Source organism: Carex rostrata, chromosome 33, assembly GCF_964058835.1.
Source record: "Carex rostrata chromosome 33, lpCarRost1.2, whole genome shotgun sequence".
NCBI lineage: Eukaryota > Viridiplantae > Streptophyta > Magnoliopsida > Poales > Cyperaceae > Carex > Carex rostrata.
This window is the reverse complement of record NC_135950.1, coordinates 5,123,503-5,145,752: the sequence shown is the minus strand read 5'-3', so window position 1 is coordinate 5,145,752 and position 22,250 is coordinate 5,123,503. Positions and strand designations below refer to the sequence as shown.

General features: G+C 33.6%; 2 protein-coding genes across 2 annotated transcripts; one reads left to right on the top strand and one right to left on the bottom strand.

Annotated features, from left to right (window-relative positions):
- Positions 1–1,600: 1,600 nt before the first annotated feature.
- Positions 1,601–4,605, top strand: LOC144548443 (UDP-Glycosyltransferase superfamily protein). Its single transcript, XM_078297106.1, has 5 exons — positions 1,601–2,416; positions 3,046–3,224; positions 3,320–3,428; positions 3,579–3,714; positions 4,355–4,605. Exons 1-5 carry the CDS (start codon positions 1,622–1,624, stop codon positions 4,471–4,473), a joined length of 1,338 nt encoding a protein of 445 aa, XP_078153232.1. The 5' UTR covers positions 1,601–1,621; the 3' UTR covers positions 4,474–4,605.
- A 7,447-nt stretch (positions 4,606–12,052) lies between these two features.
- LOC144548439 (receptor protein kinase-like protein ZAR1) lies at positions 12,053–15,303 on the bottom strand. Its single transcript, XM_078297099.1, has 3 exons — positions 13,722–15,303; positions 13,265–13,391; positions 12,053–12,968 (listed from the first exon to the last, which is right to left on the bottom strand). The coding sequence occupies exons 1-3, from the start codon at positions 15,036–15,038 to the stop codon at positions 12,322–12,324; spliced, it is 2,091 nt and encodes a 696-aa protein (XP_078153225.1). The 5' UTR covers positions 15,039–15,303; the 3' UTR covers positions 12,053–12,321.
- Positions 15,304–22,250: the final 6,947 nt, after the last annotated feature.

Here is a 22,250-nt window from a genome sequence, read left to right as displayed (position 1 = left end):
CTCCTAACGCAATTTTATTAGACATTTAATTCTCAAAATAAACGCAGCATGTACGTAGTATATGAAAAACTCATCACTTATCTTGTTTGAAAGTTCAATTTTAACAAGCTTCATGTCTGAAAAAACCGTTCTGTTTCTCTATAAAATACACAATGAATTTGTCATTTTCCATTAGTTGGTGAAATAAGTCGACCAACAAATTAAAGAGGAATCTTCAAACTTGTATTGTCACAATCGACATTCTAACTAAGCTTATTTTTTATTGCTAAAATTTGTGGGTATAATTTTTTGTCATTTTACATACATTTTTAATACTAAATAATTTCATCTGTCTTGAATCTAGACACACTAAAAGTAAGAAGCTTGGTGGAATGCTTACGTACTAAATAAATCATTTATCTCTTGTAATTAATTGTTGATTTATTGTGGCATTAAATATATCTACTAGATAATAATACTCTATGGTGGTATTTTCTTTCTTATTACAAGATTGTATAAAATCAACAAATCAATCTTTATTATTTGAAGTAGTGATTTTGTATTTAACGGTAGATGTATGTATTAAGAATATTCAAACGCAAGAAAATTGAATATTATCATAGGCTAGCTAGGAGCGATTTAAGGAAATTAAAACGACGGGCTTTTATCACAAAAGTTTACCTTAAAGTCCTTCAACTTATTATATTACATATTCGTTTAAAAATTGTAAAAAATATATTGTTAAATTAAATTAAACAGTAAGGTTTTAAGAAAATATTCTTTGCTATGTTGCGCAAAAAAAAAATCAAAGAATTAAAGAGACGTTAATACAGACAAAAAAAAAATCAATTAAAGAAAAGAAAAAAATTTGTATCTGTTAGTATAGTGGGAAAAAGGGCACTGCAGAGCTGGCTCCGTCACATAATGGTACAGCATGCGTATCGATTACATGCTGTGATTCGTGTGCTCCATATTATGACCATTCGTGTGTCGTGATTATTTTTTGAAAATTTAGCATGACATGTCATGCGAAATATCTAATCACGTCACGACACGTGGTTACGTGAGTCACGCATAATTATGACCGTTAAATCTTGATCAAATAGTAAATCTTAAATAAAAACTTAAATTATGAGAAAATAGTCATGCGAATTACGTTTAATCACGGCACATTTAAACAAGACGTGGTTCATATAGTGTGACTATTCTCGTACCATGACCGCTTCTTAATCACAACATATCACGGTACAAGATTAAAGTTTAACACGGCAAGCCATAGGACGACACGAGTCCGCATCGTCTACATTAATTCAAAAGAGCATCTTTTGAGTTAGTACATATCGATCGTCCGATCATAAATGAAGTTCATCCGATCTCTATCTAAAATATAGGGGTCTTTAATAGTAGTGCAGATCTAATTTGCACGAATTTCGAAGCTGATCCAACGGTCAAGATGCATTAACTCAAAAGATTCATTGTTGAGTAACTGCAGAGGATACGATTGACCTGTTTTTTTCCATCCTATTTGTCAGGCAGGACCGCATGGGACTTTTGAGAACACTTGTTGTAAGTACTTGCCACGTGGCATCCCTCTTCCTAGATCTCTCTCTCCTCTGTCTGATTCTGATGCGATCATCACACCATGGCCACCTACCACCTCCTCTCCCCCCTCTCCCTCTCCATCCCTCCTTTCCATCGCCACCGCCACCTCTCTCCATCTCCCACTTACCAAAACCAAAGCTACATATATATTCATTCATCCCTCTCTCTCTCTCTCTCCTGCAACTCATCACACATTACCAATTCAGCCCCAACCAACAGTAACACTGACACCACCTCCACCTCTGCAACTGCACCCCCTCCTCCTCCTGCTCCTCTTCGAGTTGCCTTCTCTGGCACTGACAATGGGTCCCACATCTACTCTTCAATAGCCATTGCTGATTCTTTCTCTCTTCTTCATCCCAACCCTCACTTCCTCTTTCTCTCTCCTCCTTCCCCTTCTCTCTCCTCTACCACTATACCTTCCGCTGGTTATACTGTCTCTCCCATTCCCAACCCCTTCCTTCCTTTCTTTCCTTTCTCTCTCCTCCATTCCACCATCTCATGCCTCTTATCTCTCTACAAATTCAAGCCACATGTGTTTGTCGGCACTGGCGGCTACCTCTCTTTGCCAGCTGGTATAGCAGCTTTTATTCTAGGAATTAAGGTTGTAATTCAAGAACAGAATAGCTATCCTGGAACAGAGAGTTGGCTTTTGGGTCGATTTGCGGAACGGGTTTTTCTCGGGTTTAATGGCTGTGTCAAGTATTTTCAGAAAGATAAATGCATGGTTTATGGAAACCCTGTTAGGGTTTCATTAAAGAAGTATACTTCCAAGGCAGTTGCAAGGTTGCATTTCTTTCCTAATTCCATAAAAAAGGTGGAAGGTGAAGCACAGGTATGTAGTTTAATCTGATTATTTTACTGGTATGTCTGGTATTTTACTGGTAACTTATAAGGTACAACAATGTCTAAGCCTTTTTTTTTAACCTGAATTGTTTTGGTGATTTGAAGTTCAATTGGGGCTAAAATTGGTTAATAAAGGTTAATGGGGACACTAAAAGATATACTGTTTAATAGGATTAAATTAAATTTGAAAATTTGAACCCTTAACAGAGAATTTTGTTACACTGAGGTCTTACATTTGATGGCTAATCATGTGGCAGCACCATATCAGTAAAACAGGTTATGATCTGGTATTGTACTGGTAACTTAGGTATGACAATGGTAAGCCTTTCCTTTTTAAATCTAATTGATCTGGTATTGTACTGGTAACTTAGGTATGACAATGTCTTAGCCTTTTTTATTAACCTGAATTGTTTTGGTGATTTGAAGTTCAATTGGGGCTAAAATTGGTTAATTAAGGTTTAATAGGATTAAATTAAATTAACCCTTAACAGAGAATTTCGTTACACTTAGGCCAGCACCATATCAGTAACAGTAACAGTGGTAGAGGGTACAGAACAACAAACTATGAATTGGTGAACTAGTTTGTAAACTTAATGTTTACTTGATGATACATCTAAGGTAATTTTGGTGCTAGGCGGGTCAACTGGTGCACCAGCAATCAACTACACAGTATTGAACATGTATGCTGACATGTTGACAGAGCACAAAAACTGGTACATCATCTGGCAAACAGGGCCTGATAGATTTGCTGAGATGGAGAGCCTCGTCAGAAGGCATCGTCGTCTACTCCTTACCCCGTAATTCATTGTAAACTCTTTTCTATTTCTACATTGGTGCAATATATTCAGTGCTTGTGAGATTGAAAGTTGCACTTTTTTATGGAACTATTCAGGTTCTTACATGAAATGGATATGGCATATGCTGCTGCCGATCTCATCATTTCTCGTGCTGGCGCCATGACTTGTACTGAGATTTTGGTAACAGGGAAACCCTCTATTCTGGTAGTTACTCCCTTACATAACATTAACAAATATATTATTTTTTTACTGCTTATTTGCTAATTATGATCATGTTTTGCATAAAAGTTTCAGTAATTTAATATAAAAAATTTAGCATCTGGTCTAATGCAAAAGAATGTCAATTTAATTTAGGTACCATTACCGACTGCTCCAAATGATCACGAAACAAAAAATGCATATATTATGACAGAGGTTGCTGGATCAAAGGTACTAACCGAAGACGAACTCGATTCAAGTAGTCTGGAATTTGCGATTGATGAAATTTTAGGTAATAATATATCTTATAATTCTTCTGCAATATAAAAAAGGTATCTCACACAATTTTAGGCCACTTTGTAAGGTACCATGCCTGATTGTTATGGTATGATAGTGATTTTTACCAGCTGGTACAAGCCTTATTCTGAAATTGTAAAATGGAAGTTACCAGTACAGAATCTGGTGAACCAGTGTGATATTGAAATCAGTAAGGAATATGTTAAAATGGTGCAGAATCTGGTGAACCAGTGTGATATTGTAAAATGGTACCGTGCCTGATTGTTATGGTATGATAGTGATTTTTACCAGCTGGTACAAGCCTTGTTCTGAAATTGTAACATGGGAGTCACTGGTACAGGATGTGGTTAACCAGTATGATATTGAAATCAGTAAGGACTGTGTTAAAATGGTGCAGAATCTGGTGAACCAGTGTGATATTGAAATCAGTAAGGAATATGTTAAAATGGTGCAGAATCTGGTGAACCAGTGTGATATTGTAAAATGGTACCGTGCCTGATTGTTATGGTATGATAGTGATTTTTACCAGCTGGTACAAGCCTTATTCTGAAATTGTAACATGGGAGTCACTGGTACAGGATGTGGTTAACCAGTGTGATATTGAAATCAGTAATGAATATGTTAAAATGATGCAGGAAATGAGAAATTGAGAGAAGAGATTAGTGAGAAGGCGCTGAGTGTAGCGAAACCCAATGCTTCAATGGATATTGCTAAATGCATCCTCTCTCTTCTCAGCATATCTGCTGCAAAATGAGATTATTTTATTTTATTTTTTTTGAGAGAGAATGAAATGAGCTAGAAAAGGTTATGTGATTGTTGAAATTGTTATTAATGAATGTTGTTATTGTAATTTGCTGGTGGGATATTCATGTCAAACAATGCAGCAACTAAAATGGACATCTATGCATGTCAGACCACAATTGAATAAAAATTGCAACAGTAAGCACTATATTAATTACTTAACAGACAATTAATTACACTTTAATTTGTAAGAATAATAAAATGTAATGAACAACATTTATAAAATAATCAAATAGGCAGATGGACAAGTGCAGATTGCATGATCACCATTTTTAATTAGAATGTCAAATTCAATCCAATCTGAACACTAATTTGAATTCAAGCCCAGAAACCATCTCAATCCCTCTTGGGTTTGTTCAATACCTAACCATGTTCTTTCCGCCACGTTTGCGTAGTGGATCTGCGAACGGATCGCCGACCCGTTCGCGTAACGGATCCGCGGACTGACCCGCTAGCGCCATGACCCGCCAGAGTGACCCGTCCGCGTAGTGGATCCGCGCACCGACCCGTTCGCACGGTGGATCTGCGAACGTGGTAGAAATGCATAAAACCGGCTCCCAAGGCCATTTTTCCTGTCCCTGTCCGTCCTTGTCTCCGCAAAACACAGGTATTTTTCTTCTTTTTTTTAATTAAAATTTGTTATTTAATTTTTTTATTTAGTAGTAGTATTGTAAATTATATATAAATGTTTGTGTAGTTTTAGTTTTAGTTTAGAATATCAAATATTTGTGTAGTTTTAGTTTTAGTTTAGAATATCAAATATTTGTTTAGTTTTAGTTTAGAATACCAAATATTTGTGTAGTTTTTAGTTAGTATATTTTTGTGTAATATTTGTATAGTTCTTTTATTTAAGTAGTATATTTTTTTAGTAGACAAAATGATAGGCCTAAATTATATACATATTCGATCTGATTTTTATTACAAAATAACACCAAATATCTTGTATTTTGAATATAAAGTGAATAGAATACACCTAGGATCAAGTTACTGCGTTTGTTTGGTTTTAATTTGCAGAAAATGAAGAAAAACCGAAGAAAAATGCCCAAAAACTTGATGCGCGCAAAAGCGTATGCACAAAGTTTCAGTACAATGATGTACTTTTTAAACCTTTAACACACGTTTGAGTTAAATTGCAAGTGCACAATTCTATCAAAGTAGTATTTGAGATGTCGAACCGCAGGGAGTACGATAAAAACTTAGTTTAAACTTTAGTAATAAATTTCAGAAAATAAAATAAAGTGCAATAAAAGTAAATTGGGGGGGGGGGGGGGTTGTTCTAACAATTCCTAAGGTTGGGTTCAATACCCAAAAGAAAGGAGTTTGAAACAATAATTGTAAATAAAAGTAAAAGAAAGGAATTGATTTGCTTTCAAGATTTAGAGATCTAGGGGTCTTTGGTCTACAATCCCTTGCTAACTCTATCTATTCGGTATTTGTTTGAATTCATGTATGATTTGATGAGGTTTCTAACCTAAAGTGTTAAAAAGGGTCACGGTCGTGAATTAATAATGTGCCTAGATAATTTCGGACTTCACGGTCGTTTTTCACCCTAATTATTTAGACCCATTAAGCTCTTGTTACAAAAATAGTAGGAATGTATCAATTTAGACAAAAATAATATTTGTGTAGTTTTTAGTTGGTACATTTTTTATTTAGTTTTAGTTTAGAACATCAATTTAGAAATGGATCAATTTAGGAATGTCCAAAAATGGTAATATTTGTGTAGTTTTTAGTTGGTACATTTTTTTATTTAGTTTTAGTTTAGAACATCAATTTAGGAATGTCCAAATAATATTTGTGTAGTTTTTAGTTGGTACATTTTTTATTTAGTTTAATTTAGTTGTGTACCAATTTAGAAATGGATCAAATCATAAATTTATCGTTATGCACTATTGTATGGTTTTACCGATTCATCCAAGAATAGTGATATATTATTGGATTACCATAAATATTTGTATTATTGTTAGATTTGTACTGTTCCTGAAATTATTGATAGAGGCCAAAACTGACAAAATTGATAAATTTAATGTTAGTATGGCGTCAACCAGCGGTAGTAATGAAAACCGTACGCAAGATGATTTACAGCTGGATTTATCACTGGCCCGTACCATATTTCCAAATATGACGAAAGAGAGTATCAGCCCTCTTTGTTGGTATAAATTCGAGGAGCACAAGATGAGGAACGCATATATAAGTTTACGTTTTGAGAAATGCAAATAATTTTAATTTTCATGTAGATAAAAATAGGTAAGTTATATATTTGTTTGTTTTGAAATTAAATGCAGACTCATACCTTGACGGAGATGCGGAACAATCAGATGAGTATCCTCTATGACAAGCGATACGCTCCTGCGTTGAAGAGTTTGGGTTTGTGGCATGTTTCACAGCTGACCCCCATTGTTGCAGATGCCACTCTTCTATCTGCGTTGGTCGAGAGGTGGCGGCCGGAGACACACACATTCCACCTGCCCGTTGGAGAGATTACGGTGTCTCTTCAGGATGTCAGTTGTCTCTAGGGACTGCCTATTACTGGACAGGCTGTGACGGGTGTGGAGTACGGGGACTTCACAAAGGACGTTGAAGAACTGTTGGGACCCAACCTGATGAAGGAAAGGCCCCTCAAGAGGTCAAAGGTTGCATCAAAAAACGACATCAGTATCCCGCGTTTGCGGGCGGCATTCAAGTAAGTTGCATTTTTTTAATAGTAAGTATTTGATTGTTATGCTTCAGACTCTGTACTAAATTAGTTCTTATTTGTAGTGGAAAATTGGAAGAAAAGGCGTCTGAGGAGAAGATAGATCGGTGGACACGGGCTTACATCGTGGAGTTGTTCTCTTGCTGGTTGTTCCCAGATTCCTCTGGGAACACCGTCCCTGCTTGTATGCTGCAGTGGCTGAGGGACTTGGCAGACCCCCCACAGATGAATTGGGGTGCGGCAGTTTTGACATGTCTATACCGAGCCTTATGCATTGCGTGCCGGGTATAAATTACTCTCTATTCTTTTTGTAAACAAATTATTTTCTCTTATTGCATTGCAAATAACCGCAACTTGTATGAAAATAGGTCGAAAAAGCTGGTCAGTATGGACCGATTGGTCTACTTCAGCATTGGTCGTGGACGAGATTTCCATTTGGTCGTCCGCAACCACAAGAGGATGGTTGGGCTCCAAACTGGGGTCATCCGGACGGGGAGACCTGTCCTGCGTATGCTCAGAGATTCTGTGCTAAAAAAACCTTTGTCGCCACCCCTCACGGCAAGCCTTCGGGAGTTTGGTTTTTCAGGACTCAGTTCGAGCAGATGACTCCAGATCTACATGTTGAGTGGAGGCCGTATGATTTTCGCGTTGAGGTTTTCGAAGAAGATGAAGAACCTTACTCTTTCCTCACAAAACTTCCTTCGATCTGCAGTCGCGAGCGAGAATACTGGTTTGCTCAGGTGCGAGTTATTTTTCTATTTTATAGTTTACAATTTCATAATCGTACTGTAGTTTAAAATTGAAACTTAGACTATGAAAATATTTGCAGGTACCGCTTATCTACTACCAGGTTGTTGAGCATTATTACCCTGGACGGGTAATGAGACAGTTTGGTATGGCCCAGTATCTTCCAATCCCGGATCCTATCACAAAGGACATTTGGTATGAGCTTCACCAACCGTTATGCACAGCGGTGGGGAAGAATTGGTGGACGGAGCACGCCTTGCATGTACAACGACTGGAGGATATGGCTCAGGATGACATGGTTCCTGATATGTATCAGGTATATGCTTTCGAGGAGTGGGACCAGCAGTATCGACAGTGGTATCAAGAAAATTGTGCATTCACAGTGTACATGTTCGGTCAGATGTCAGAGATCAACAAGAAGCCGCTTCATGTACCACGCGACTCGACATCTCCTCACTACGGTTTCATCCCTAGCGGTGGTCCGGCTGCACAGATTGTAAGTTTTTTATATTATTTCACTACATGTACGGTAATCATCTTTTGAAAGCACCTTGGCGGCTGTCTTTGGTGAAGAATTGAAACATAAGCGATCTGATATGTATTTATTATAAACCTAATGAGTGCGCAGATCTACCATGCGAACGGGTCGGTGCGCGGATCCACCACGCGGACGGGTCACTCTGGCGGGTCATGGCGCTAGCGGGTCAGTCCGCGGATCCGTTACGCGAACGGGTCGGTGATCCGTTCGCAGATCCACTACGCGAACGTGGCTGAATCTCAAATCCGAATTTTCGGGTGGTGTTTAATTTATTCCGATTTTCAAGAGTGGTACAAAAAAAAAAAAAACGGGACAATATTTTAAATATTTTTCGTTATTTAATTAATTTATATTTGATGTATTATGATATGAAGGTACTGGTGAGTGGTGCCGACAAAGTTTGGCATGGGCTAATTTTATTAACCTGGGTTCCGACTTCCGAGCCTCCGACCGTTTACATTTTCTTTGTTAAATCTTTTCCTTTAAAAATGATATAAAGCTTGGTCCCCATTCTGCCATTCCCCTTCAAATCAATGATATGATACAAATATTATATTCGCATCTCTCATCAAAACGAGGTTTTTTTATTTTTTATATATATATATTTCACGCTCAAATGAATTAATCATTTCTCTCAGCTTTTTGTCTACAAAACGCTATAAACACCAGCACTTCTCTTAGTAACGACTTCATAATTAAAAATAACATTTATATTTAAGATTTATGATTCAGTAATAATATTAATTTAGTTAAAACATAATTTGTTATTTTATGATACAAATAATACATCAGTACATTATTATTTCAATAAAACAAAAATACGTAATTCGTAAGTTTCACAAATAATATAATTCGTCAAATTAGAAAATAGTTCAGAAAATATATATTAAAAATATAATAGAGATGTAATATAAAGTATTTTTCATTATTGATGAACCTTTCACTATTTCATCATAACCAGAGCTATAAATGAGATGAGTTTGAGCGAGGTACTTCTAACTCGTGATCAATTCGAGTTGTGAAGACAATAATAAGCTTACTAACTTGAGTTGCCTCATAACTCGTTCATAATTTGTTTGACATAGTCAACTTTTCTAGTTATAATCATTCCTGATAAATAGTGCAGTGGATCATACTTTAAGTTGTTGCTCTATGAAATATGATCTTATTAACATCCCATGGCCCCTCTTTATACCGTTTTATGAAAAACAATTTGAATTCATCAACCAGGATTGATTGTGGTAAATGATGTGTAACTCGAGTTGTTAATGAATCAGTTAGAGTATGCACAAATTCAGTTCACAAGTTAAACAAGTCATTCAACTCGAGTTAGAATCAGTGTTGTAAATAACGGTGTGCATTTGTCGGATGGAATGAGTACTGTCAAGCGATTAATCGAAAATAATCGGTCATAATTGAAAATAATTAACTAATTAGTCAGAAAACTCCGCAACGATTGATCACCGCCAATAATTAATCAGCCGATTAAACAAGTCACTATGCTTGTAACTTTTTTTGCAACCCTAAACCCAACAATAAATTGTAACATTATTTCATCAACCATGGTGATGATTGTGTAACATATATAATAATATAAAACACCAACACTCCGCATAGGCGTACAAAGGTGGGTCCACATTCATTGAAAGTTCATATCTGACAGTCCTTTTACTTTAATGCACTCACAGGATTCCATGGTAGTAGGAAGGCCTCCCCCCCCCCCCCCCCCCCCCGAACCCGTATCCTCTCAGGTATTGCACCATTATTGCAGAGGATTACTTAATTTACGGTTTGAGATTAAATCTCAACCGGCTTGGGATTCGGGTCACTGTAGGGGGCCCCATTTTTGGGCTTTGAGATTCGTGCCAAGTTAAAAAGTACGGTTCAGATCTAGTAATTGTAAAAGATTCCCTTATCAGGTATTGGAGAGGATGTGAATTCCCCCCCCCCCCCCCCCTATTTATTTAATTAATTAATTGTGCAACCTAAAGTTAGGTCTTGTTACTTTGCCACCACCGACCGGATCATATCATGACCTGTTAATTGAATTGGTTCATGTTTTGGACCCCCAATATAATGGAAATTTTATTATCCATAAAAACTATTAAATTTAATGTATGGAAATAGAAAAAATATCTCGTTTTTAACAAATATAGAAAGATCTGACTCATTAAGTTCGATTCAAAATATATGGATTTGACTCAATAATTTAGATTCAAATATTATGTTTTTTTTTTTAAATCATCTCTAATCAGATGATCCAGATCTCATTATTGAGTTCGATCCATAATATTTGAATCAAATTCAATAAATAAGATCTTTCTATATTTATTGAAAACGAGACATTATTTTCATTTCCGTATGTCTGATTTTAATAATTTCTACGGATAAAAAAATTTCCAATATATCTTGTACCTACTAACAGTTTACAGTTCAATGCTATGCTACCTCATAACAACACTTCAATGCAATGATACCATGTAACCATGTTAAACTACTTCAATTCAACCAACTCGTACTACTTAATTATTAACTTGGATAATAAATTAACACATATCACTATTAATTTTTCAAAAGAAGAAAGCTGACAACTAAGAAGTCATCCTTTTCTAGATAATCATTGATGTTTCAATGCTCTTTTTCTAGATAATCATCAATGTTTCAGTGTCTCCCTACATTCAAATTCACAACTGTCACTCTTTGTAAAGAAGCTATGCTTTAATTAGAGGAGACAGATGAAAAAGGGTAGGTACAAAAAACAATGATGTTATTAACATTTACCGTATAAAGAGGCTTGGTTAAAATTAATTCATATCACCTGAGGTAACAGAAATTTTGAGTTTAGATCCAAACCATCCGATCTGCTTTGACATAGGGGTGTTCAAACGGTTCGGTTTGTTTGGTTTTTAACCGAAGGGTTCAATTTTGGTTTAAATGGACTGGTTTTTCAGTTTAAATGGATCGGTTAGGTTGAAATTTTAAATAATTTCAATTTAAATGGATCAGTTCGGTTTAAACTTATCAAAACCGACTAAACTGAACCGACCAGTTTATATTGGTTCGACTCTAATTTTATTGGTGTTATAATTATTTTATTAAACCAAACCAGACCAAAACAAACCGAACATCAATTGTTATGTATGACAATGTATTCTTTTTGTTAATAATAGTAACAATAGGTTTACTTCGTTTTGAACCGAACAAATTGAAATTTACTTCGGTTTGCTCAGTTCAGTTCTTTATCAGTTCGGTTCGATTCCATTTTTAAAAACCGAAAAAAAGTTTGATGTGATAATTTTACTTCGGTTTGAACCGAACCGACTTTGAACACCCCTACTTTGACATGAACATTAAAGGAGCCTCATACATTCCACCTTAAATTGATTTGGATTCTGATTGAACGGTCTAATCTAAACTTAAATATTCCGTTACCTCAGAGGATAAGGACTCAATTTTCATCAAGTACAATGATGACCTTTCAAGTTGTCCACAAGAAACTCAAATCTCACATAGCTAATTTATAAAGCTCAATAGCGCAATAAATTGAACTGAAAACTTTTCACTTCTTCATTTTTCAACTTATTTATGAGTAGCAAGATTGACAGAACATCATCATAACTACACAACTTATAAACATAACCAATTAAAAACCCTTACAAAACAAACTCATCCTCCCATAATTATAGGTAAGAGAAGAGAAAAAAAAATGACCACAACCCCCTTAAAAAAATAATAGAATAAGATAAAATTAAAAAAAAAAAAAAAAAAAATCCCCTGCCATCCATCCATTTTATACCATCAGTACATATTCAATCTTTTGCTTAATTTCCTCCTACTCTCTCAAGTGTATCAACCACACTTCTCATGCTCAGTCTCTTTTCAGGGTTTACTTGCACGCAACTTAAAGCAATTTTTAGCACCAGAATTATCTCATCTTCTCTCTCTATCTCTCTGACCAAACCGGGATCCAAAACATCCAATAACGGTTTTTTCTCCTCAATGCAGAACTCAACCCATTTAACCAGATCCATTTGCAAATTGTCCAATAAGATCACTGGCGCTCGACCCGTTATCAACTCCAGCAAAATGACACCGTAAGAATAAACATCCCATTTTTGAGATGGTTTTAGAGTTTTTAGAGCCTCAGGTGCTTGGTACAAATTACCCTTGGTAGTCATTAACGGGCTAACGGATGCATCTGACTGGGACTTGTTATCTGTACCTGCTCTATCTAACTGGAGGTACGGCGAGATGTTACCAGCTATGGTGGCAAGCCTAGCAAGGCCGAAATCCGAGATGTAAGGCTCAAAATTTGGGCCCAGGAGAATGTTATTGGGCCTTAGGTCACCATGCACGTACTTCTTGGGGCTAAATTCGTGGAGGAATTGGAGGCCTCTAGCGATTCCCTTCATAATTATTACTCTGGTGTCCCATGAAAGAGGTGAAAATGACACAGCCCCAGGTTTTCCTAAAGAGATTTTTTTAAGTCAGAAAAGGAAACAAGAACTAGCTACTTTGGGAGTCAAAATTAGGTCTACTTGAGGCACAAGTGCACCATAGAGATAAATGGTTTCGTGATTCTAAAATTCTAATACAAATAAAAGGTCCTCTTGCACTATGATGATTTAAGAATAATGAAAGTATAAAAGATCAACTTTACAAATTATGTTGATCTTCAAAATTTGAAATCATTGAAGTCCATGTTTTTTCATAGACTCTGCTGGTGTAGAAAAAATATATATATTCTATCAACTAATCTCATACCATGAATTGCAGAGGAGAGGTTCCCATTAGGTATAAAATCATAGACCAGCAATTTCTCATCGTATGACCAGTAATACGCTCTTAGAGTAGCGATATTTGCATGCCTCACCTTTCCAATAGCTTCCACCTGATTAAAATAAGCATTCACATTTAAACTAGCTGTATAAAGAATAAATTAGGCTTCAAAAACAAACATATTTCCCTTATTTGATTAGAGTTTTACAGATATTGCATAGTTTCTGCAGGATACTACAAATTGCTCCAATATTTTCCTTTAAAAATGTACACATAAAGTTCCTGATTGCAAATGTACAAATTTTGATGTATAATATCACAAATGTTATTTAAATGGTATTAAAAAAATTTGAAAATTAATTGCAAAGTTTACAAAAAAAAATGAAATAATTGAACTTTGCAAACTGCTGAAAAACTAAATTAAAAAAATAAATAAAAGTACCTCTGCTTGAAACTCCTTAAACCTCTGCAATCCACCTTCACCAAGCCGTCTCACTGCCAAAGTGGGCCCAGACTCCAGAATAACTTTGTACACAATTCCAATACCGCTCTTACCCAACACAAAAGCTGATGCCTTTAATAGATCATCCAAATTAAACTTCACATCTCTATCTAAGGCCACCAATTCATACTGTTCGCCAATCTCTGACAAGCTCTCACTCTCATCTTTTCTACTAAAACATGGACAGTTACCATTTCCCCCTTCTGTTTTCACCTTATTTCGGTTGGAGGTAGCCTTCCAGTAACAATAGAAAAACACCAGTGCAATTAAACTAATTCCAACAATATCACTAATAATAATAGCAATCACTGCAACTCGGCTCAAACCCTTGTTTCCTTTGGTACCATTTTTATTGGTAAAAGAACTAGATGATGAATTGTTACTGGGTAGAAATGGATTAGAAGGTGTTTCTGCCGAACACGGATTCTTCAAAGGGGGCCCGCATAAGCCCGGATTGCCGATAAATGCCGTGGGCCCACGATTCTCTAACGCACCAGTTTGTGGTATTGGTCCAGTTAGGTTGTTGTAAGTGAGGTCAATGTAAACTTTTTCTGGTAAATTCCCAAGAGTTGGAGGGATAGAACCAGAAAATTGGTTATGAGAGAAATCGGCGGTCCCTTGTAGACTAGAGAGGTTGCCAATGTCACTCGGTATGGGACCACTGAATTCATTGTATGATAGATCAAGCTTCTGAAGCTCAACTAAGGCAGTACCAAGCCCGATTGGTAAGATGCTTGTAAAATTATTGTGAGACAAAACAAGGGTTTTAATCCTCTTACAAAAGAGAAGAGAATTGGGTAAAGACCCATTGAAGGAATTGTAAGAAAGATCTAAAATTTGAAGGTAAGATAGGTTACCAATTTGTAATGGAAGAGACCCATAAAAGAAATTTCCATAAAGAACCAAACTTTGTAACCCTAGAGAGGTAAATAAAGCAGGAGGTAAGATACCAAAGAGGTTATTGTTTCTCAAATTGATGTGTCTAAGAGAAGGAAGTGCTCCAATAGAAGAAGGTATGAATCCAACAAGCTTCTTCTTGGGTAGGCTTATAGAAATCACACTCTTATCTTGGCAAGAGATTCCATTCCAGTTGCATGGGTCTGAATCAGAAGAGTTCCAGTTGGAGAGAGTGTTTTGTGGGTCTTGAGAGATGGATTGTTTGAAAGAGAGAAGAGCTTGGGCTTCAGTGTTTAAGGGGTAGCAGAGAGGGAGGAAGGAGGTGAAGAGAAATAGGAGAAATCGGAGTGGAGAAGCCATTTGTGAGGTGAGTCGATATGACCGTTGGATGCTTCAGAATTGAGTGTTCATTGTAGCGGGATAAAAGGGTTGTCTACTTGTGTAGAGAAAGAAAGAATGAAGAAGGAGAGAACAAACAGTAGATCGGGGAGAAGAGAGCAAACAGTAGATCGGAGAGAAGAGAGGGCGAGGGTTTTGGAGGCAGGGAGAGGGGAAGGGAGGGTAGAGGGAGAGAGAGAGAGAGAGAGTGTGTGTGTGTATGGGGAAGTGTGTACTGTGTGTGTGTGTGTTGAAAAGAGGGAAAGAGAAGAGAGAAAAGTTAAGAGGTTGGTCCAGTGGAGACTTGATGGACATGGACTGTATATTAATTATTAGCGGTAGGCGGCTGTGTAAATGAGTAAATCTAGTTTTGTTTCAGGATAAATATGTATATATATGGTCCCCAGTTCACTGGACACTGGTGGTAACTAATAAGCTTAGTGATAAATGAATTATTCGGGTTCGGTTCCTCAAGATCAAAAATTTGTGATTCAGTAATAATTCGGATATAATTCGGGAATGATTCGCAATTATTTGGATTAGATATTTCAGTACTGCAAGAGAGTCAAAAAAATGTTTTGGGAAAAAATTGGGAAAAATTCGTGAATTATTTGGATTTAATTCGGTCAAAGTTCAGTCAACCGGATAATTCAGCGTTCGGTTCGGCATCACCAAAAAATGAATTTTTCGCAAATTTTGTGACTATGCTAGTAAGTAAATTTTTATGAGTGAGTCTATGGTATTATGTATAACATAGATTGGTCCGTAAAACGGATTAATATTTTTGTTTTTAAAATTATAACGGTTAATTTGAACCGTTCAACATAATTCTCATATAAATATGTAATTATATGATAAATTTTATATTTTTTATATATTTTTTTTACTATTTTTAAGATAGATAGAAAATTATCATTTTTAGATGGTTCGGAATTTTCAGATCAAGTAATTTTTTACCTATCTTGAAAAATAGTCAAAATATTCGGACTGCAAGTACATATTCATATGAAGATTATCTTAAACAATACAGATTAACTTTTAAAATTTAAACAATAAAAATATTAATTCGTATTATGGACTACTATGTGTTACCATAGACTCGCTCAATTTTTATTGTAAACTTTAGGGGTGACGGGTGAATACTAGTTACAAAAATACTTAATAATTGAAGGACTAAGGAGCAATTTTATCAGTAGCGGCTTTTACATTGTTGTCTCAGTGTAATATCGTATTTGCAATTTGGCATGCGGTCAGGGCTAAATCGGTAAATCCACAACAAACTTTTAAGGTTTATTTATTGAGTGACACCAATGTTATCAGAACCGGACCGGACATTGACCCGGTAAAGCTCCGGTTCACTGGTTTATTGGTCGGACCGGTGGGTCAACCGGTTCAATTGTTGTTTTTTTATAATTATAATATTTGATATTGAGATATTATTTCTTATTTTAATAAAGTGTTAGTTGAAGTAATATTTTATGTATATAACTTAATTTGAGCAAATAAATTAACTAAATAATTAAAACGAGAATATTTATATATTTTCTAATTGGTGTACGCTAGCTTTTTACAATTTATTACATGAAAGTGACAATTTTTTTAAAAATTAAAAACAAATAGAAAATTATTTTTACATACAAATAGAAATTTTGAGAGATGAATTGTAAATTTCATCTTTACACAAATAAATAATGTTACATACATGAAAAAAATAACAGTGTCTGAGAAAATAGTAGCATCATTTTTTTTTGCAATAAAAAATAAGAATTAATATTTTTTTTGTAATATACAAAAGTTAAGCACTTGCTTATAATTTATTTATTTTTGCATAAGCATTCAACAATATATTGCTACAGTGTATATGAAGTAATAGGCTACTTCAGAGTTCTTTTGTCTTGAGCTATTCCCGATGCCAATTAAAAAAAATATTAAATAAAAAGACTATTGGGCTAAAGAAAAGTGAGTTCTCCTGTATAACATTAATTACACTCTTGTAATGGGTCCCACTGTCATAATCTTCTTCCTCTCTTCACTTTTTTTGGTCGAATAACCACCATTCACAAATTCGCCTTCTAACAATTTTCTATGATTTTTTTACATTTATTAAATACATATACAAGTGTTGTAAAAAAAAGTCTTAACGGTCGTTTAATCATTAACATCGACCAAATCGTAACAAATACACTTAATGGATGCCTGTTTACGGATGAAAGCGATTAATCAGCCGTTTTATTGTTTAATCGTCTGTTTATTCCCGCTTATTTATGTTTATTTCAATTTATTACAGTGAATATTTATTTTTTACATTATTTTTTTTCTGTGATAGTGTGTGATAATAAGTTTTATAAATCATGTATTGTAGTTTTATTTGTGCTTGGACATACATTCAATATTTTTTTATATATGTTTTTTCTTCTTACTTACTTTGAAATTGATTGATTCTTTTGTTATTTATATACCATACGGTTTTTTCTTACTAATTATTGATGTAAATTTTTCAATTAGTACGATATATTCATTTATGAAATTAAGTTGTTATCATAAATTAAATTTAGTGATTTTATGTTAGAATGTTTCATTTCTTTCAAATAATATGTGATTAGTATTTAAAAAATTTAATTCTTGAATTTATATTTTCATTAAATAAATGTGTTACTTATACGTGTAAAGTGCTTATGCTTTAAGAAAATATAAACATAGTATCGTATTATAATAATAGAACTAAGTTAAATTAAGTTTATTTAATAAATTTAATGAGTTAAATAAATTATTTTTAATAAATTATGATATATGTACATAAATTTAATAAAAATGTTAAATTTTATGCATAATTTCAATTAATCTGCCGCATAATTTCAATTAATGATACTCTGTCTGTCCAATGACCATATTATTTACAACACTGATACATACTCATTATGTGGATGCACATTTAATTATTTTAGTCAAAACATAACTATTGTTTAAAGTACGTTTGAATATTACAGATTATTGTACAAGAGTGAAGTTATGGTATTTTACAATGTACATCTATTTTGTGTGTTTCGATACAATAATGTGTTGAATTTGTGTTAAAATACGTGTTAAACTGTTGGATGAAAATCTAAGCACATCCAATATTTTTTGTTTTCTCTTTTCTTATCTCTCCTTCTCCTGAGATTTTTATTAATACTCTAAAAAAAAAATTATCAAATCTGCTCTTACACAAAAATTAATTTTAAAAATGTCCTAACCGCTACCTCTCAAACGGAGAGCGGTCAGCTTTTTTGACCAAACTGCTCTGCATTTGAGCGGCCAGCTTCTTCTTCTTTTCTTTTTTTTTCTTTTTAACAAAATCACCCAGCATTGAAGCGGTCAGCTACAATAACTTTTGTTTTTATTGATCTTAATATTTTCATCTAAACATGAGAAATGAGAAATGAGAAATGTTCAATCTTAATATTTTCATACCATTAAATTCGACATTGTATAAGGACATGTTAAATTATGTATTTATAATGATAAGCGTTGATATTGATCTGTATAAAAATATATTCAGTTCAACTAATTAATCTCACACCTTGTGCATATATACAAGCAAAAGGAATATCAAATCAAATTTTGGATAAACGCTGACATGTTTGAGGTTATCTTGTACCAATTTTAACCTCTTCGATGTACTTTCGAGAAAAAAACAACATATTCAGAACTATCAACTAAGACCAAATATATTTTAAATTAACTAAATGGATCTTGGTGCTGAAAATTTTAATTATATGTAGGAGCGTAAACGGTCCGGTTTTCCCTTAGGTCCTATTCGGCTGTCAGGCGGGAACAGAAATGGAAACGAAAACGGAAACAAATTCAATTTGAATGGTCGAAACACTCTAACTTAATTTTTTTTTCCCACGGAAACAATGAATGGCCGAACAGGGCCTTAAATTATCAATCTAATTTACTATAATTAGATTATAATATTTTAAATCCGTGACTAAATTCGAACTTCTGTGATTAAATTTTGCAGCTTCAGTGAATTTCATTTAATTGTTTTGTTATAACATGCAAGTAACAAAAATTATAATGAAGAAGTACAATTAAAAAAGGACTTCACAGTAATTTTACATGCGCGAGTGTACAGCCTTAATTTGCTTTATTAAAAGAAAATAAGTACATAGCAGTACATCATTCGCCTTTCTGCTTACTTTTTCTCAAAAAGGAATCAAATGGAATTTTTACACTTTTTAAAAAAAAATTTACAAATAAGTGAATAACTTTTTAACCACTTTCTTATAAATTTACTTGTAAAGTTTACCATGACATATATTAATAATCCAATGCTAACCTTACGGATTAATGGAATTACACTAAAAGGAATACAAGTTTGTGGATGTGTTCTTTTAACATATTTGGTGTCATTTAAAATAAAAATAACTCATCAGATATAAAGAGAGAAATTTATAAGTTCTTTATTCAAGTGCGAACTTAGTGCAGTATTATAAAATTTATTCTCTCTATAAAGAAATTCAAGTTTAATTCTTGAAAATAATATTTAAAAATATTAAAATGTACGAAGCATTTTAATATATATATATATATATATATATATATATATATGAGGAGGGTTCTAATGCCCCCATTTTTTGTGCCTCCATTTTTTAAAACTTTAATAATTCAAAATTTAAAACTTAAAAGTCAAAACAAAACCGATGGATATGATCTATGTTATTTTTTCTATGTGCTCATAAAAAATTATCATATTTCACACTCATATTCTTGCGATTTTAAAGTTCAAAACGTCGATTTGAACCGTTCAAGTTGATCTCCATATTAAATTGTGCTCGGAGACCAAATTTTATATTTTTTGGAAATTTTTTACTATTTTTTTAGAATTTTTGAAAATCGCCGTTTTTGATGGTATAGAATTTTCTGAAAAACAATCATTTTCAAAAATTCTAAAAAAATAGTAAAATTTTTTCAAAAAAATATGAAATTTAGTCTCCAAGCACAATTTAATATGGAGATTAACTTAAATAGTTCAGATCAACATTTTGAACATTAAAATTGAAGAAATAGACGTGAAGTAAAACACTTGCTTTACTTTACGGAGTACCGTAGCCCAACTCTCTCTATATATATAAGTATGCATGTTAGGACAAACATACAAGAGCCAAAAAAACAAAGAAAATAAACCTGATTAACGAAGGACCCGCTCAACTATGAACTTAGTTTTATTAATGATAAATTGTCATCTTCTATGTAGAGATACAAGTTTAAGTTTTATATAAGACATTTAAAAAATATATGAACAGTATGCAAACATTAACCGAAGTCATTACTAATAATTTCATAAAAAAGATATTGAAAAATTTACATGTATCTCTTCTCTATATTAGGCACGTAAATGTTCTAATCTGCCAACGACTATGATTTAATTCGTTGGATTTTAAACGGTTAATATACAAATTTATGCAACTTTGATTTTATGTTGCAATGTAGTTTATTGTGTTGAAGCTTAGATTTGATTCTCTGAACAGTTGCTACACTGATTTCCTTATTATAATTTCTTCATACAAATGTTGTCATAAAAGCAATTAATTGATGATATTTATTTTTTCCCTTTTTATGTTATTGATGAATAAGAAAATAATTAACATATTTACTCACTAAAATATTGACTACATTGGATTACCTTTCTATTTAACAGAGAGGTACATACAAAATAGTTCATTTCATTGCAGAAGAAAATTTTTTTTGTTGGAGGTCACTAAACTTTGTTATTTGTCACGAATTTGTCACTCAAGTTTGATTTGTCACTTTCTAGTCACTCAACTTTGTCGTATATCTCAATCAAGTCACTTCGTACTTTTTTGTCCAAAATCTAAACGAAATATTTTCATTCCGTCCAAAATATTAATGTAATATATTATGTTCAAATACTAATGGAATGAGCATATTCCGTCCAAAAAACTAACATAATGAGTATATTCTGTTAGCATTTTGGACATAAAAGTATAGAGTGTCTTGATTAGAATAAATGACAAAGTTGAGTGACTAAAAATAAACAAATTAAACTTGAGTGATCAATTCGTGACAAATGACAAAATTTAGTGACCTCTAACAAAATTTACCCAAAAAGAAAATATAAAAAGGCAAATATTGTTAATGAAAATATTTGACCTAATTTGTTTCTATTTGTTATTATTTTGTGTTTGAATTTTAAACTCGTAATTAAGTACGAACAAACTAGTAGAGATATTATGTATTTAAAAGTAGACGGAATAATTATTGTTAATATAAAATAAATAAACAGTTATTTCCCTTTTCCTTATTGAAACGATTTAAACGTGATAATTGGTCCGATAAATATAAAAAATAAATAAATTATAATTTACTACCTCTGCTCCGCTAGATGCGCATTGATAGCTGCCAGGAATAAAAGAAAATAATTATTATAAAATTAATAAATGCATATTGAAGTTTGAAGGCTAGGCTAGTGTTGTAATATGAAGATAGAATTTTTATTTTTGTTAAATCTGGAAGCAAAAAGTAAGAATATTCTTTTTGTATTTTGTAAAAAATTATTTTCATTCAGTTTGCATGGGAAATAAAGTGCAAATACTCGTAAAAAATAAAAAAAAATAAAAAGAAGAATGATTGGAGTGCAAATAATCAAAGAGAAGGAGACACGTGAAGGAAGTCAAGACACAAGTAACCGTTAGAGACTGCTCTATTTTGTCATCATGTAGCCCGTTTATATATATATATATCCCAACATTTCTTGACCCGTTGACCAGTTTGGTCATTTCCTCTCAGGTACCTGACTCAACACAATTGAATTGGACGGCCTAGATTTAATTTCAGCCAGGAGGGCAGTATTATTTGTGCTTTGAGATGCGTGTCAAGTTAAAATTTATATTTTCGGACGGTCCAATTCAATTCTACTCAGTCAGGTAATATGTGGGGATACGAATTCCAATCTATATATCTTGCTCCGTAATTTAAGAAAAAAAAAAATTCAAAATAAAAGTCAGCTCAAATCATTCTTAGACGGTGCTTCAGACTGAAGAAGATTCACGTGCGGGAGTGAGCCTCACTCTAGACCGTTCTTGCCCGATGGTTTTACTTGCTCTAGAAGAGAAAAAATGGAGAGAGAGCGGAGATAATCGAGTACTGTTTAAAAAAAAAAAAGCTCAGTATTGTATTGATTTTTGACGA